The sequence below is a fragment of the Triticum aestivum genome, chromosome 7B (genome assembly GCF_018294505.1).
Source record: "Triticum aestivum cultivar Chinese Spring chromosome 7B, IWGSC CS RefSeq v2.1, whole genome shotgun sequence".
Taxonomy (NCBI): Eukaryota; Viridiplantae; Streptophyta; class Magnoliopsida; order Poales; family Poaceae; genus Triticum; species Triticum aestivum.
In genome coordinates this window covers 62,326,213-62,342,542 of record NC_057813.1, presented here as the reverse complement: position 1 = coordinate 62,342,542, position 16,330 = coordinate 62,326,213, and the positions used below count along the sequence as shown (strand labels likewise).

The 16,330-nt window shown below is 48.1% G+C and overlaps 1 protein-coding gene across 1 annotated transcript; it reads right to left on the bottom strand.

Annotated features, from left to right (window-relative positions):
* Positions 1 to 8,862: 8,862 nt before the first annotated feature.
* Positions 8,863 to 9,695, bottom strand: LOC123155707 (probable glutathione S-transferase GSTU6). Its single transcript, XM_044573856.1, has one exon. The coding sequence runs from the start codon at positions 9,693 to 9,695 to the stop codon at positions 8,937 to 8,939; it is 759 nt and encodes a 252-aa protein (XP_044429791.1). The 3' UTR covers positions 8,863 to 8,936.
* Positions 9,696 to 16,330: the final 6,635 nt, after the last annotated feature.

Genomic DNA, 16,330 nt, shown 5'->3' with positions numbered 1-16,330 from the left:
TATTAATCAAGCAGGAGTAGGGTTTTACCTCCATCAAGAGGGCCCGAACCTGGGTAAAAACATCGTGTCCCTTGTCTCCTGTTACCATCCGCCTAGATGCACAGTTCGGGACCCCCTACCCGAGATCCGCCGGTTTTGACACCGACATTCATCATCTATTAAACCGGCTGGGTCCACTTCAGGGGCAAAAGTATGCTTACGAGTTGGAGGGATCAGGCTGACTTGATCATATGGAGTATTTGGAATTCTCCGGTTCTCACTGTCATAGCCCGGCGAATACTTCGTAAGGTCAGTGTCGTTCCCAATGAGGGTAGCCACGGGACGTATATCTTTGACGCAGGCGGTGAAATCTTGATCATCAAAAATGGTACCATCCTCTTTCAGACTCGGGTATCCAAGAGCGAGGTCGGCCGGGTCTAGTTCTGGAATCCATGCCTTTGCCCGGCTCAACGCGGCTACGGCCCCGGCTCTTGAAGACGCCCGCCTTAAATCCTGGATCCGCTGAGGTAGCACAGCGAGACACTTCAGCACGTCTTGCAGAAGGTGGGGAGTGGTATTTGATAAAGCTACAACGGCCAAAGCACGTTGTGACCCGGTGTACAGTTGCTCCACTAGAGTATAAACCGCCTTTAATTTGATCAGCATGTTCTGCTTGAGGTTTGTGCTCCTGGGGTCTGTGTTTGCAAACATAAAGTGAGCCGGGGATCACGATTACAATAGTCATCAAAGGAAGGATTACAAGGTTTGAGGTTATGTACAGTAACTTACCGAAGATGGCTGAGACCATTTGAGATATCTGGCGCTTTAAGTCGGACAGCTCGGTTGTTGCTTCTGCAAGTGATGCCTCTGCCGTTTCGGCCCGGGTCACCAATGAAGCCTTTTCATCAGCCCAGATTTTCTTCTCTGCCTCAAAATCCTTCTTCAATTTCTCTTTTTCAGAGACGCTGAATTCAAACTTGGAGTTGGCTTTTTGAATTTCAAGCTCTTGAGCTGTCAGACGGCTCTTCAGATCATTAATTTCTGATTCAAATTTACTTATGCTGGCCTGCATGGATGCCGGGTTATAGTCAAAATCATGGTAAGGTAACATTAAGTCCCAAGCACTTTGCAAGCAAAGATACTTGGCACTTGGGGGCTAATGTATGCTGAAGAATTTTAATTAACAAGTCCGGTTTATGTTAAGACATATGGTAAGATGACATTAAGTCGCAAGCACTTTGCAAGCAAAGGTACTTGGCACTTGGGGGCTAATGTATAAGCGCAAGTTCAAAGCTGTCATGTTACAACCGGAATAAATATCATCTTTTTTGAACCGGACAGCGCAGGGTTAAGCAGTTTTCTAAGTCTACAGCATATTTATTCATAAGCAATAGACTTGGGGGCTGGTACAGTAAGTAAGATTCAGGAAAATAACATAAGTTATACCTCAGATTTATGTTGTATTTGTTTCACCATGTCAATTTCCAGGTCACGACTGTTATGCACTTGATTCAGATAGCCCGAGACTATGTCTCCAATGCTTAAGTGAGTATAATCAGTAATGTCCAGCTTGGCCTTTCGGCGTTCGGTAAGTTCCTCCTTAGCAGAGCATTTGGCAAGGACAGTGGGCCGCCCTAGCTTAACAAACTGAGACCTTGGAATCTCAACTTCCGGGTCATTTGTCTTGACCAGGCTAGGAGCTTCCGGGTTATCAGAACTGTTGAGAGTATCTTCGACGGGCGGGTTAGAGGTTGGCACCGGAATGTCAGAGGCTGGTTCAGGCGGCGGTTGATGGGTGGAACTGTCAGGAGCAGCCGTGCCAAGCTCCGGTTCAGCCACGACCGGGTCTTGGGACGGCTTATTCTTCTTTTCCCTCTTACTGGGGTTCACTTGCATGCTGCCAACAAAGGTAGAAGGATGAATACAAAAGCATGAGTAAGATAAAGCCTAAGGTAAATAAAGTTACATTACCCGGGGGCAGTCTTGAAAGTCGGCATGTTAGACTGCATAGACTCGCCGGAGGAAGGAGAAGTATCCTGATAATTGGAGTCAGATGAATTGAGAGGTTGACGAATTAAACCTGCCAAAGGTAAAACAGAACGTAAATCGGAGATAACCTCAGTCCGACGCTTCCTGGTTACATCAGGTAAGCCGGAGGAGAGTTCAATGTCCTTGATGGTCCGAGTCTGCCTTCGGCTTTCCAATTGATGTTGCTTGGTAAGCCAATGGATGTGAAAATCTTACTTTCCGGGTTACTCTTCGAATTTTCTGACGCGGCACAGGCTCGGAGTCGGAGGAAATTATAGTTACCTCTTCCTCGACAGCTTGGTTGTTCCCTGTGTCTTCCTGGAAAGATTTAAAGTCAGTAAGGTAATGATAAAGAGTCAAGGGAGTTAGAAATTACCTCTTCTTCATCATCAGAGGAGTCGTCCAATTTGAATAAGTCTGAAGCACTTGGATTCTTCTTCCTTGAAGTTCCTGTTTTTGTAGCTTTCCTCTCGGTTCTCTTGGCCGCTCTGGCTTGTTTGGCGGCCTCATGGTCATACTTGACCTTCCAGAAGTTGTCATCGGCCTATGGAGAAGATAAAAGGGTTATGAGTAAAAGTAAGGTGTAAAGCACTGAAAGAGTATTCATGAAGGATTAATGACTTACTGCGGGGGCCGGGTTCTTCTTGCAGAAAGGAAGTAAGCCAAAGGCGTTACTAGTCACGGTGCCCTCTTTCAGCAAAGTTTGGGTCGTAGCCTCCACCACATCATCTGGCAAGTCATCGGAACTATGACGTTGTGGATCATCCTTCTCGCCTGAGTAAGTGCACATTAAGCCGGGGCGGCGGCTTAACGGCAGCACTCGCCAAGCGACCCAGACTCGGACCAAGTCAATACCATTCAAGTCATTGCCTAAAAGGGCTTTGATCATCTTGATGGTAGGAGCAAGTGGTAGGCGTTCAACAGCGGTTAACTTATCCGACATTGGGTGATTTGACTCAAGGCGCAGAGCGCGGAAGCCGAGCAGAGGGTTCTCACCAGCCGGAGAAGTGTCCTGGCAGTAGAACCATGTTTGATTCCAATCCTTCGGATGACTTGGTAGTTCAGCGTAAGGAAAAAGGCAGTCTCTCCGCCGCTGAATCGAGATGCCGCCAAGTTCTAGACTGGGCCCATTGGCACGTTCATTCTGCCGGTTTAAGTAGAACAGTTCTCTAAGCAGAAGCAGATTGGGCTCTTCTCCCAGGTACACCTCGCAGAAGACTTGGAAGTTGCAAATATTTGACACGGAATTGGGCCCGATGTCTTGAGGTCTAAGGTCAAAGAAATTCAAAACATCCCTGAAGAATTTTGAACCAGGTTGAGCAAATCCCCGGCTCATATAATCTGTAAAGATTATCACCTCTCCTTCTTTGGGGTGAGGTCTCTCCTCGAACGGGTCAGGGGCACGATAAGACATGACCTCCTTCTTAGGCAAATGACCAGACTTCACAAATTCAGACAGTTTACTTCTTGTGACTGTGGATGGGACCCAGTTACAGGTCACAGGAGCTTTGGTTGCTTTAGGTGCCATGACGTAAATTGACGCCTATGTCAAAATAAGAAGTTCCGGTTCAAATTTAACCTGGAGGAAAACATTTTAAATCTATTCAAGATGGCGGCTTAAAAGGGGCCTAATGATATATGGGCAACTACGCAGTGATATTTAAGCCGCTACAGATATCAAGAGCAATTGAATATTCTTAAGTCTGAGAGAAGCAAGTAAGGTTGGCAGATCAATGTTATTTACTTAAACCGGCCACATGGACAGTCATGGTTAAACATATTCAACAGAGGTGGTTTTTATTTTCGGGTGAAACAAACATGTTTCACAAGTTGCCGCTATTATTCTGGATCAAACAACTGTTCTGAAAAGAAAATTTCTAGACTTAGAACTGGCACAGATGCAGCTCAAGGGTTCGAACGGGGCCTCTGTGCGATGGAAAGGGACCTATATGTGTTTGAAATAGGTGCGAAATAACTACCGCATCAGGTTTATACCATCTTCAAGATCGAAAAAACGGCGGTGGTGATGAAATCTACGAGGGGGGCTGACGAACAGCGAAGAACACCAAAGAGCTTGAGGGCCTAATGCGGATCTGAGGAACAAGAAGAAACTTACAGATGCAGTCTGCTGTGGAGGTTCGATGCGTTTCTCTGGTCAAATCAGGTTGATGCAGCAGCCTGAGTTGGTGAGGACGAGGAGATCTGCGACGGCGGCGGCGGCGGAGCTCGAGCGGCAGAGGGACAGTGAGAGGAAGAAGACGACCGAAGGGGGAGAATGGAGAAGACCTAGGTCATGCCTATTTATAAGGAAGGGCTGACTGAGACGGCGCGAGAAACGAGGAGATAAGCATTATTATCCAGCGGCCCCGACGCCTCGGTTTTCAGAACAGTCAGTAAAAGCAAAGATCCGTTGGAGGATACGGTGGAATAAAAAATGAATTTAAGTAAAGATGACATCACGGCGGGTTAATGCGGATCCAAAAGATGACGTCATGACGGGTTAAGGAAAACCTTTTGCACAGGCAGAAGACTGAAGATTTATTTCTTAAGGTATTTTAAGATTGACATGAACCGGTTCAAATCAACCTGGGGCCTAATGTTGGGGATATAACTATTTGTGTAAGCCGCCCAAGAGGGGCCGGGTTACGCCAAGAAGACTCACCAGAAAGAAGCCCAAGACCAAGCATGAAGATGGTGGTTCAGTAAAGGGTCTAAGGCCCACAGGCGACTTAAGGCCCGTCGTAGTAAACCGCCATAATGGCATGACTTGTATCGTAAGGTAGATTTAACTAGTCATCGAGCCGAACACTGTTTATAAGCCGGCTGTGACTCTGTAAGCTGCAGGGCGTCAACCCGTGTATATAAGGGGACGACCCACCGGCGGCTTAGGGTAAGAAACAACTCATCGAGAGCCGGGCATAGCGTATCTCGCTCCCTGGTCATCGAAACATCAATCAATACCAACCCAACTAGACGTAGGCTTTACCTTCACCATAAGGGGCCGAACTAGTATAAATCTCTCGTGTCCTTTGTCCCGACTAACCCCTTCAAGCTTCCTAGTTGCGATGGCTCCACAACTAAGTCCTTTCACGAGGACATCTGACGTGACAATTCCACGACAGTATCCGAGTTTACATCCTGGCACACCTGACCCCATTGCGGCGGATATGGACGAGAGGGTGGTGGTGAGCATGGGGAAGAAGCACGGTCGGTCGCCGTTTCTGGATGCTGTGATCACTCCTTCTATCTCCTACACACAGCTCCGAGCTACCAACCCGAGCCTGCGCCAGCGCACGAGCACGTCCATGACCAGTGCGCAGTCACAGTCCCTCATTGCTGAGCGGAACTCTGTAAGTATTTTCCCTCTTATCTTCATTGCTCACTTTATTTTCCGCATTGAGATGTTTTGTGAGTTCCATCATGTCATACCGTAGGCCTACATGGAGTACACACGTCAGGAGACCATGGTGTGGCACGAGAGCCTTCATGCATACCATCAGCAGAGGGATCGCATGTTGCAACACTTCCTTGAGGAAATGGCGGCCGGCAGGGTTCCTCAATTGCAACCAGCACCATCTCCTCCACCACAACCAGTGCTTCTTACTTTTGAGGAGTTTCTGACAGAGAACCCTGGCCCCTCGCCGGTTAGTACATCTCAGACTATTCACCCAAAGCATACTGTTTATTCAACACAATCATATATCCCCTTAACATGTCTTTTCAACATCCAGGGAACTGGTGGATCTACCGTTGGTGGTGGTGCTGGTCTTGGCATCACTCCCGAGTCACGGAGCCCGGTCACTCCTATCCACGGAGGCGGCGGCGGTCTTGGCGGTAGCACTGCCGCTAGCAGTGATGACCTAGGCTTCGGCGGACTTGGCGGTGATGACCTTGGCGGTGGTGGTGGATGTCCTGGCACTTAAGCCTTTGGGTGACGGTGGTGGTGATCATAAACTTGTGTTCTTTAGATGACTTGCGGTCTTTTATGGTCTTTTAGATGACTTGTGGTCTTTTAGATGACTTGTGTGCTTCTTTAGATGCTTATGTTTGTGATGATGATTATGTTTGTCATGATACTTATATTGTTGTGATGGTGTTTGTTGTGAGGATGATACTTATATATGTTGTGTATGTCTATTTCATCATATATATATATCATGTGAATTTGAATTGAAATCAAACAGAAAAAAGAAAAAAAAAATCAGACGGAAACTATGCCTACGACTTAGCCGTAGGCATAGGGTTACCATGAGCTACCAGAGGACGACACATGGAGCCTATGCCTACAGTTAGGCCGTCGGCATATATCTAAACTATGCCTACAGTTAGGCCGTCGGCATAGCCTGGCACCTATGCCTATGGCATAGCCGTAGGCATAGTTTTAGATATATGCTGACAGCCAAGCTGTAGGCATAGCCGTGCCCATGAAGCTAGTAGACGCCGCCACGTGGCAGGGCTATGCCTATGGCCTAGCCGTAGGCATAGTTTCAAATCTATGCCGACGGCTACGCCGTAGGCATAGCCGTGCCCACGGAGCTAGTGGACGCCGCCACGTGGCAGGGCTATGCCTACGGCCTAGCCGTAGGCATAGTTTCAAATCTATGCCGACGGCTACGCCATAGGCATAGCCCTGTCACGTGGCGTCTCCTCTATGGGCAGCACTTGACGGCGGTCACCGTTAGCGTGGAATGTTGCCGACGGCCCTGGCCATCGGCATAGATGTATGGACACCGTCGGTAAATCATCTATGCCGACGGCTTTTCTATGCCGACGGCATCCCGAGATACGCCGACGTATATTATGCCGACGGCCCTATGCCTACGGGGACCTTCGGCATAGGCCTATCCCGACGGGAATCAGGGCTACGCTACGGCCTAGGCCGTAGGCATAGGGGTTAATTCTGGTAGTGCTACTTACCCACGAAGCTGGCTAACCACTTGCATGCATCTAACTAATCCATCCAACCAGCCGGTTCGCTTTGCCGTCCATGCTCTTGTCGCACCACACGACTTTGCTGCCTCACGCAACACCGCAGCTTCACACTGCTGTTGGCATCTCGCCGTGCTCGCCGCATCTCACGGCAGTTCAGCATCTCGCCTTCTTAGTACGCCTTCGTCGAAGCAACACCGGACTAGCTACTCTAGACCATCTACCCTATATGCAAAACCTAAAACAAATATGCAGATACAAAACATCAAAATTAGTTCTAACATAAACATGTTTTGGTTGGAATAGTCGCTTGGCCCACCGCTTCTGCCAGTGTATGGTTGTATTTGTACAGCTCTACCAATACAAATGACCATTTATTGCATACCGGACAGGCGTGATAAAATGGGTCTCTCACACACACAACTAAGAAGACTGACGAAAGACGATGATGTTAGAAAGCAAACAAAATAAACTGACGACACGCGATTGCAACCTTAAAAAACAACACCATTGGCCATATCTCACACGTGGGTCGACCACAAGAAGCTCCACCGACCCACCTACTTGGCGGCCGCGGTATCATCAGCAGCCCAGCGAGCCCGCAGCTGCCGAGAAAATTAGATATTTGCCACTTCGAATGTAGGGCTTTTCAAAATTGCCACTTTCAAGATTGGCTTTGCAAAATTGCCATTCAGCCTGTTGACGCCTTGATTACCATGCCATTTCTCTCCTTTAACTGGATTTCTTTTTAATTTTCCATTTATAGGCAACAGAAAATACCAAACCACCCCTAAGGCTAAGTACACAAACATGGGTATTCCATCTGATTATGCATCTGGTTCTCGACCGAGAAGAAACGACTGAGCCGCAAAATTACTCGTTGTCTGTAAGAGCGCTTGCTAGCGTCGCCCGTCCGGTCGCCGTTGCAGCTCGCGCCACTAGACCGCTGGCTGCTCACTTTCCCCGGCCGCCGTCGCCGCTCGCCCTGCCTCCCGCGTGCCATAGCCGCTCAGCCCGTCCCCTGCTCGCCGCTTGCGCCACCCGTCCGGGTTGCCGGGCCGCTCAACTGGGATGACGAGGGATGGCGCGTCTCGTGAGGACGGGAGGAGGCGGAGGGAGATGGGCATGTCGCCACCGAGGAGCTGCCATCGGCCGATAAGATTTTGTCTGGAAGACTGGCCGGTGCACGGACACTGTGGTCTTCTGGAAGAGAAATTTATCCAAGGTTCAGTAGAGAAACAGAGTTACTGTGTTTTGTTAGATTCATGCAAGTAGTGAACTACTACCGGCCGACGACATCTTCTCCGCTGATACGTCGTGAACGGTGAACCACAGTCCAGAGCACGCAGAGCGTTGTTGACGAGCTGGCAAAGAGAGATCGGTCGCCATAGATTTTTGCACACAAAGCAAGCGAAAGGCATAATACCGCCCAGAAAGATTCGGCCACATGCCCAGGCATACATAGCACACAGCGTCTAGGTGATCGGCGGCACACGGTGTTCATGCGATCAGCGGCACGCCGCGTTGAGGCGATCGGCGGCACATGGCGAGTTCATCCTATCCGCAGCACGTGTCATCGAGGAGATCGGCGGCTCGCTGCTTTCCGGTGTCCAGGAAATCGTGGGCACGCGGCGTCCAGGGAATTGGCGATGCGGCACGCACGATATCCATGGCTGGCAGCGCCCTCTCATCCCGCTTCAAGTGCCGATGGGAGTGCCTAGAACTCATTTAGATGAGATATAATTTGGTCTTATTCACCTTGAAAATAAAAACAGATACAACCCACGTCAGCACACACGCATCTTATAACATCACATCCAATGGCTATAAAAGGTGAATGAGACCAAATTATATCTCATTTAGATGAGTTCTAGAAAAACTGAGTGCCGATTGGATGCCCAGTTACGTACCTTTGTCTCAGGGGTAGTCTGGTACTTTCCGATGTTTATAAATGTAAAACAGACAAAGAAATCGATGAAAGGAGAGAAATGGCATGGTAATCAAGGAGCCGATGAGCTGGATGGCAATTCTGTGAAGACAATCTTGGGAGTGGCAATTTGGAGAAGCCACGTATTCAAAGTGGCAAATATCCGATTTTCTCGCAGCTGCCCGGCGTACTCCAGCATGCTGCTCATGGGCGGCTTCACCATCTTGGCCGCCTCCGTCTCCAGGAACCTCTCGGTCCACGCGGCTAAGGGCGGGGTCCTGCCATCGTCGATGACCATCACGTCGAACATCTCCCTCAGCGCGTCGAGCCAGAAGAGCTGGCACCCGAGCGCGAGGTCGAAGTACCCGATGGAGTCGCCACCGGATGAGAAGGCCGAGCAGGCGGAGAAGGCCTCCTCCATGGGCGCAAGCACCGCGAGCGTGGCGGCGAGCTTTTGCGCTCTCTCCTCCTCTGTCGCGGCGCGCAGGATGGCTAGCCAGGCAGGGAACAGCTCGTCGTCGACATAGGCGGCGCAGAAGCGAGTGACGGCACGGTCGTAGGGGTCGGCGGGGAGGAGCGAGGGGGCGCTCGCCCAGACCTCGTCGACGTACTGCACGATGGCGACCGACTCGCAGATGGGCTTACCGGCGTGGATGAGCACCGGGACCTTTTTGTGCACCGGGTTAGACGCGAGGAGGAGCTCGCTCTTGTCCCATAGGTCCTGCTCGAGGTACTCGTAGCTCACACCCTTGACGTGCAGCGCCATGCGTACCCGGAGTGTGAATGGACTCACCAACCCGCCCAGTAGCTGCAGATCTCCTTCACCAGCCATCGTTTTCTTCCTCTTCGATCGCTTGCTGCAGTTTGGCGCTGGTATACTACTGTCTTGTGTATGTGTTCTTCCTAGTTCAATCTGAAAGTGTAGCCTCCATCTTGTTGTTTATATAGCACAAATTGAGCTGAGCAGTTGTTGAAAGAGGATTAATAGAAGCTACGCACGGCTGATAGAGCAATGGAAATAGGAATATATATTAGTGGGTCTACTATGTGCATCACGGGTGACGCAGCATGCACTCAGATTTGTTAACTGCGGAAGAGGTTAACATTTGAGAAAGCGTAGGCTTTCCTACATGGTAGGTGTACGCGAACATCCCATGATTTCCATTCATGCATGGTACTCTTTCGCTGGATTGTTTTCATTCTGTCCAGCGAACCCTTGTGTTGGATTCGAGGAGACAAATCGCTTTTGAATTTAATTTCTTCTATTTGCCAACTGAGACCATTGGGCTTTGGTCTGTTTAAGTCTACACATAACATGCCGATAAAATTGGTTAAAAGGGAAAATAATGGCCGGTGTGGCAGTTTGCTGAGGTGGATAGATTGCATGTCATGAGAAATAAATTAGTGTGGATGAACTAATTAGTTATTATAGATACGGACAGAAAACCGGCCAATTTGTTTCGAACAGATCAATTAAAGTCCCTAATTTGGTGTCGCTCCCAGTACCTAGTACCTGCTCTGCACGCGCTCGTAATCCCCTTCATAGGACAGAACGTTGACTAGCATGGCGTCACATGTGTTTTTTTCTTAGTTGTCACATGTGTTCTTTTGTTGTGTACGTAGCGATGAGACTCCGTCGTGCACGACTGCGGGTAGCGTCGCTGAAGGCTCCTCCTGTTCCTCCTCCTACTACTGCACATGAGCTCTTTTTATGAAATAAAACTTGTATTACTCAAGACATTTAAGAATTACATTCTCTTTCGAAAATATTTAGGACCTTCATTACACCAGATCCTAGCCAAAAAGCAGTCTGGCCTTGCAAATTATCAAAGTTAGCCATAAAGTGGCTACTCATATTATCGATAGGATGAATATGAGTAATACAAGAATTATGTTCCCCCATACTACGTTTGATCTCACTAATCATGAACGCATATTTAGACATGTTGATTTCTTCACTCTGCATCATTGAGACAGCCTTCAAGCAATCCGACCCCGTGTCAATTGGCAGATTACTTCACTCTTAGGCTAATGAAATACCTTCCTTGAGGGTCAAAATTTCAGACTCCAAGGTATCATCCCATGTATGGAGATGCCAGCAAGAACTGAAGAGGGTGGCACCCTCATGATCCCTAAGAATCATTCCTGCACCAGCACTACCATTGGACATTGATCCATCCTTGTTTAGTTTGACTCATCCAGAGGCCGGCGTCTGCCCGAATCATATGGTGTTGGCCTCCACGGCTTCCCACAATGGCCATTGGAACATCTAGCTTCGATGGACATTTATGCCCGTGGTGACCGTGGACTGGGATAACTTGCGAGCTGCCCTCCACTGATTCTCTTGGATATCCGGACGCCTTATCTTGGCGGTTGACCCCTTAGAGGGTCTTTTCTTTCGGCTAGGTGTACCATTCTTTGTGTCGACAGTAGTCTCTTTCGTGGACCTTTCCTTTGTGGAAAGCACAATTGCCTCTCGAGATCATGTTTTTGTTTGGCAACTACTATGGGATCATCTCCTATATGGGACAGAGATGATCAAGTGGCACAAATCTGGGGATCAGTTGTGCCCCCTCTGTGTGGTCCCAGAGATGGGAGCACACATCTTCTCATCCCCGGCGTTATGACTTCTTCGGAGCTTTGTCCGTGAGGATCTAGGGCCCCACTGGGAGGCCCTAGACCTGGCCAGGTTCCTTCAAACCCGGACCAACCAGTTCGGAAGGAGAGACGTCTGTTCTGACTCGTGTTTGCGGCGTTAGCATGCACCCTACAGGCGACACACAACAAGATGATTATTGAGCAGGTGTTTCTTAGGAGTGCATCTGACTCTAGCTTCAAATTCCTCGCATTTTTGCATCACTGACATCTGCTATCTAGATAGACGGATCATGACCGGCTTGGCCTCATGATGGGCGCGATGACTGTTGCCGCACTCCGACTTGCCTCGCCCTAAGGGCTACTGAGCTCCCAGCCACTTTGTTGTTTTATTTTCCTTTTGGGCATCTTTGTGTTGTTGCCCTAGCAGACTATTTTCCCCTTTGTTGCACTTGAATTTGTTGTATAGACGTGCTCATTGCTTTACTTATAAAATGGGGCGAAAGTCTGTTTCCAGAGTGAACATACTCACCAACGTGCCGAATAGTTGTAGATCTCCTTTATTTTTAGATAAAAGGCCGAGGCCCGACTTTATAAATAAAGCCACCAGGCGGAGTTAAACAACCAGAACGGACAACACAGACATCATTTAGAGTACCACCCAGCACGAACGAGCAGAAGAAGTAGCATACATGGCTCCCAGGCCAGTACACGGCACGCAGGCTGGAGGGACTAGAGACGCCAAACAAAGGGCCAGCAAACCTAATTGTTGGCACGGGTTGGAGATAGGGAGATAGCAGAAGCCCGGATCTTGGAAATCATCATATCAAGCGCATCACTATCCGCCTCCTTAATCAATAATCTCCACTGCTGCAAGAACACACAAGTTTTAAATAAGCAGTCAGCAGGTTTAGCAGCGAAAACATGCTCAATAGTAAATTTGTTTCTAGTCATCCATAAAGACCAGCACATCGCAGCAAAGCACACCCAGAAAATCCTCCTCTAGGCCCCAACCAGAATATTAACCAAGATACGAAGCTCTGAGAAGGAAGATGGTGTACAGGCGACATGCAACCAAGATCTGATACAGCACCAGAATAATTTAGCCAAAACACAAGAGAAGAAAACATGCATAGTGTCTTCTCTCAGCCCACAGAGGGCACAGCGATCAGACCCAGGCCCATTGCGTTTGCGGATCTGATCACCAGTCGAAAGACGCCCGCGAGAAGCTTGCCAGAGAAAGATCTTGACCTTAGGAGGGATGCGAGCCCTCCAGATCCACTTGAATTTAGAAGTGGTAGACCCCGAGATAAGTTTACCATACAACGGTTTCACCGAAAAACGACCAGAAGAAGAATGAGGCCACACCACCGAGTCCTCCTCCTCCGAGAGCACAGGAAAGAAGGCAACAAGGTGCTGCCAGTCAACCAACTCTTCAGGAGAGAGAGAGCGACGGAGTTGCAGGTCCCAATTATTGTAAGAGAGCTCAAAGATTGAGATCTCAGGGCCAGGACAGTAAGAAAAAAGAATAGGAAAAGCATTAGCCAACATGGTCGAGCCGCATCACCAATCAAGCCAGAATCTAGTGGATCTGCCATTGTGAACGACAAACTTGACGAGGCTTTGGAAAGTAGGTCTAAGCTTAACAAGATCTCTCTAGTACTGGGACGCTCTTGAGGCACGAGCAAACATCGGGCTAGAGTTAGGGAAATACTTAGCTTTGAGAATGTTAAGCCAGAGAGGTTTATCCGAGGTGGTGGTCATGATCTTCCACCACCATTTGATGATCAATCATGTGTTCATGACAAGAGTATTAATGATACCCAACCTCCCAAGGCCTTTGTGTCTGCAGATGAAATCCCACTTGATCATGCGGTATTTACGTTTGTTATCAGCTGCGCTCCAGTAAAAAGCACCTCTATGTTTGTCAAACCCAGCGTGAGTGCCAATCAAAAGAAGATAGAATCCCATAAGGAACATTGGAAGGGAAGAAAGGCAGGCAGGGCAACTTTACCAGCCTGGGTATTGTATCTACCCCTCCAGGGCATAACGCGATTGCCCACTTTGGCCACCATGGGAGCAAAGTCTTTAGCAAGGAGTTTGTTGGAAGAAATGGGTAGACCAAGATATTTGGGAGGAAAGGAACCAAGGGAGAAATTAAAGAGGTGAGCAACACACAACGCCTCGTCATCCGAGACACCAGTTACAATGACTTCGCTTTTAAGAAGTTGATCTTAAGACCAGAGAGGGCTTCGAAAGAGAGCAAAAGGAATTTCAGGTGGGCAAGGCAATGATCATTGAGATCCACCATAATAATCGTGTCGTCAGCATATTGAAGATGGGTTATGCCCTGGGGAATGAGATGGGAGCTAACAGGAGTAATGTGGTCGGCCTCCGCTACCCTAGACAAGATATTAGCGAGAGCATACGCAACAAAATTAAAGAGAATAGGAGAGGCTGGGTCCCCTTGCCTCAGGCCTCTAGAATTTTTTAAAAAATTGCTAACTTTCCCATTAACCGAAATGGCAGTGTGGCCGCGCATGACCAACTGCATGATACGATGAACCACACCACCATCAAAACCTTTAGCTAACAGAACTTGTCTTAAGAAACCCCAACTAACCGAATCATAAGCTTTTTCGAAATCTAGCTTAAGAATGACAGCCTTACTACTAGATTTGTGAATATCATGGACGATCTCGTGAAGGCAAAGGACCCCATCAAGAATAAAATGCCCCTTAACAAAAGCAGATTGAGTAGGCGAGAGGGTACGATGAGCCACAAGAGTAAGATGAGTGATCAAGCATTTTGCAGGGAATTTGGCAAAATTATAGATAAGCGCAATAAGCCTAAACTGAGAGATGTGCTCCAGACCCTTAATCATAGGGATGAGGGAGATAACCGCATAATTGAGCCTAGAAATGTCCACCGTCCCGAAACAAAACCCTTGGATAACCGCATAGATTAGATTCTTAAGTTGGGGCTAGAAAGATTTGAAGAAAGGAATCAAAAAGCCATCCGGGCCGGAAGCAGAGTTAGGATTAGCTTTGATGATGGAGGTAAAGATCTCCTCTTCAGAAAAAGGAACCCAAAAGGCAGGGGCTAACTGATATGTCTCCAATGTATCTATAATTTTTGGTTGTTCCATGCTATTATATTACCCGTTTTGGATGTTTATGGGCTTTACTTTACACTTTTATATCATTTTTGGGACTAACCTACTAACCGCAGGCCCAAACCAAATTGCTGTTTTTTTGCCTATTTCAGTGTTTCGAAGAAAAGGAATATCAAACAGAGTCCAAACAGAATGAAACCTTGAGGAGAGATCTTTTTGGAACAAACGCAATCCAGGAGACTTGGAGTGGACGTTAAGAAGCAGACGAGGAAGCCATGAGGCAGGAGGGCGCGCCCTAGGGGGGTGGGCGTGCCCCCCACCCTCGTGGGCCCCTCGTGGCTCCCCTGACCGACTTCCTTCGCCTATATATATCTACGTACCCTGAAAACATCCAGGAGCACCACAAAACCCTGTTTCCACCGCCGCAACCTTCTCTACCCAGGAGATCCCATCTTGGAGCCTTTTTAGGCGCTCCGCTGGAGGGGCAATCGATTATGGAGGCCTTCTACATCAACGCCAAGGCCTCTCTGATGAGTTGTGAGTAGTTTACCATAGACCTTCAGGTCCATAGTTATTAGCTAGATGGCTTCTTTTCTTTCTATGAATCTCAATACAATGTTCTCCTCGATCTTCTTGGAGATCTATTTGATGTAACTCTTTTTGCGGTGTGTTTGTCGAGATCCGATGAATTGTGGGTTTATGATCAAGTTTATCTATGAGAAATATTTTAATCTCCTCCAGATTCTTTTATGTATGACTGGTTATCTTTGCAAGTCTCTTCGAATTATCAGTTTGGTTTGGCCTACTAGATTGATCTTTCTTGCAATGGGAGAAGTGCTTAGCTTTGGGTTCAATCTTGCGGTGTCCTTTCCTAGTGACACCAGGGGCAGTGATACGTCTCCAACGTATCTATAATTTTTGATTGCTCCATGCTACTTTATCTACTGTTTTGGACTATATTGGGCTTTATTTCCCACTTTTATATTATTTTTGGGACTAACCTATTAACCGGAGGCCCAGCCCAGAATTGCTGTTTTTTGCCTATTTCAGTGTTTCGAAGAAACAGAATATCAAACGGAGTCCAAACGGAATGAAACCTTCGGGAAACGTGATTTTCTCACCGAACGTGATCCAGGAGTCTTGGACCCTACTCCAAGGAACAAAAGAGGCAGTCACGAGGGTGGAGGGGCGCCCCCCTGGGCGCGCCCCCTACCTCGTGGGCCCCCTGTTGCTCCACCGACATACTCCTTCCTCCTATATATACCTACGTACCCCCGACAGATCAAATGTGGAGCCAAAAACCTAATTCCACCGCCGCAACTTTCTGTATCCACGAGATCCCATCTTGGGGCCTGTTCCGGAGCTCCGTCGGAGAGGGCCATCATCACGGAGGGCTTCTACATCATCATAGCCTCTCCGATGAAGTGTGAGTAGTTTACCTCAGACCTTCGGGTCCATAGTTAGTAGCTAGATGGCTTCTTCTCTCTTTTTGGATCTCAATACAATGTTCCCCCCCTCTCTTGTGGAGATCTATTTGATGTAATCTTCTTTTTGCGGTGTGTTTGTTGAGACCGATGAATTGTGGGTTTATGATCCAGCTTATCTATGAATAATATTTGAATCTTCTCTGAATTCTTTTATGTATGATTGAGTTATCTTTGCATGTCTCCTCGAATTATCCGTTTGGTTTGGCCAACTAGATTGGTAGTTCTTGCAATGGGAGAAGTGCTTAGCTTTGGGTTCGATCTTGCGGTGTC

What these genes read in the sequence shown, in the direction of transcription:
- LOC123155707 (XM_044573856.1), bottom strand. Translation starts at nt 9,695, where the DNA reads ATGGCTGGTGAAGGAGATCTGCAGCTACTGGGCGGGTTGGTGAGTCCA.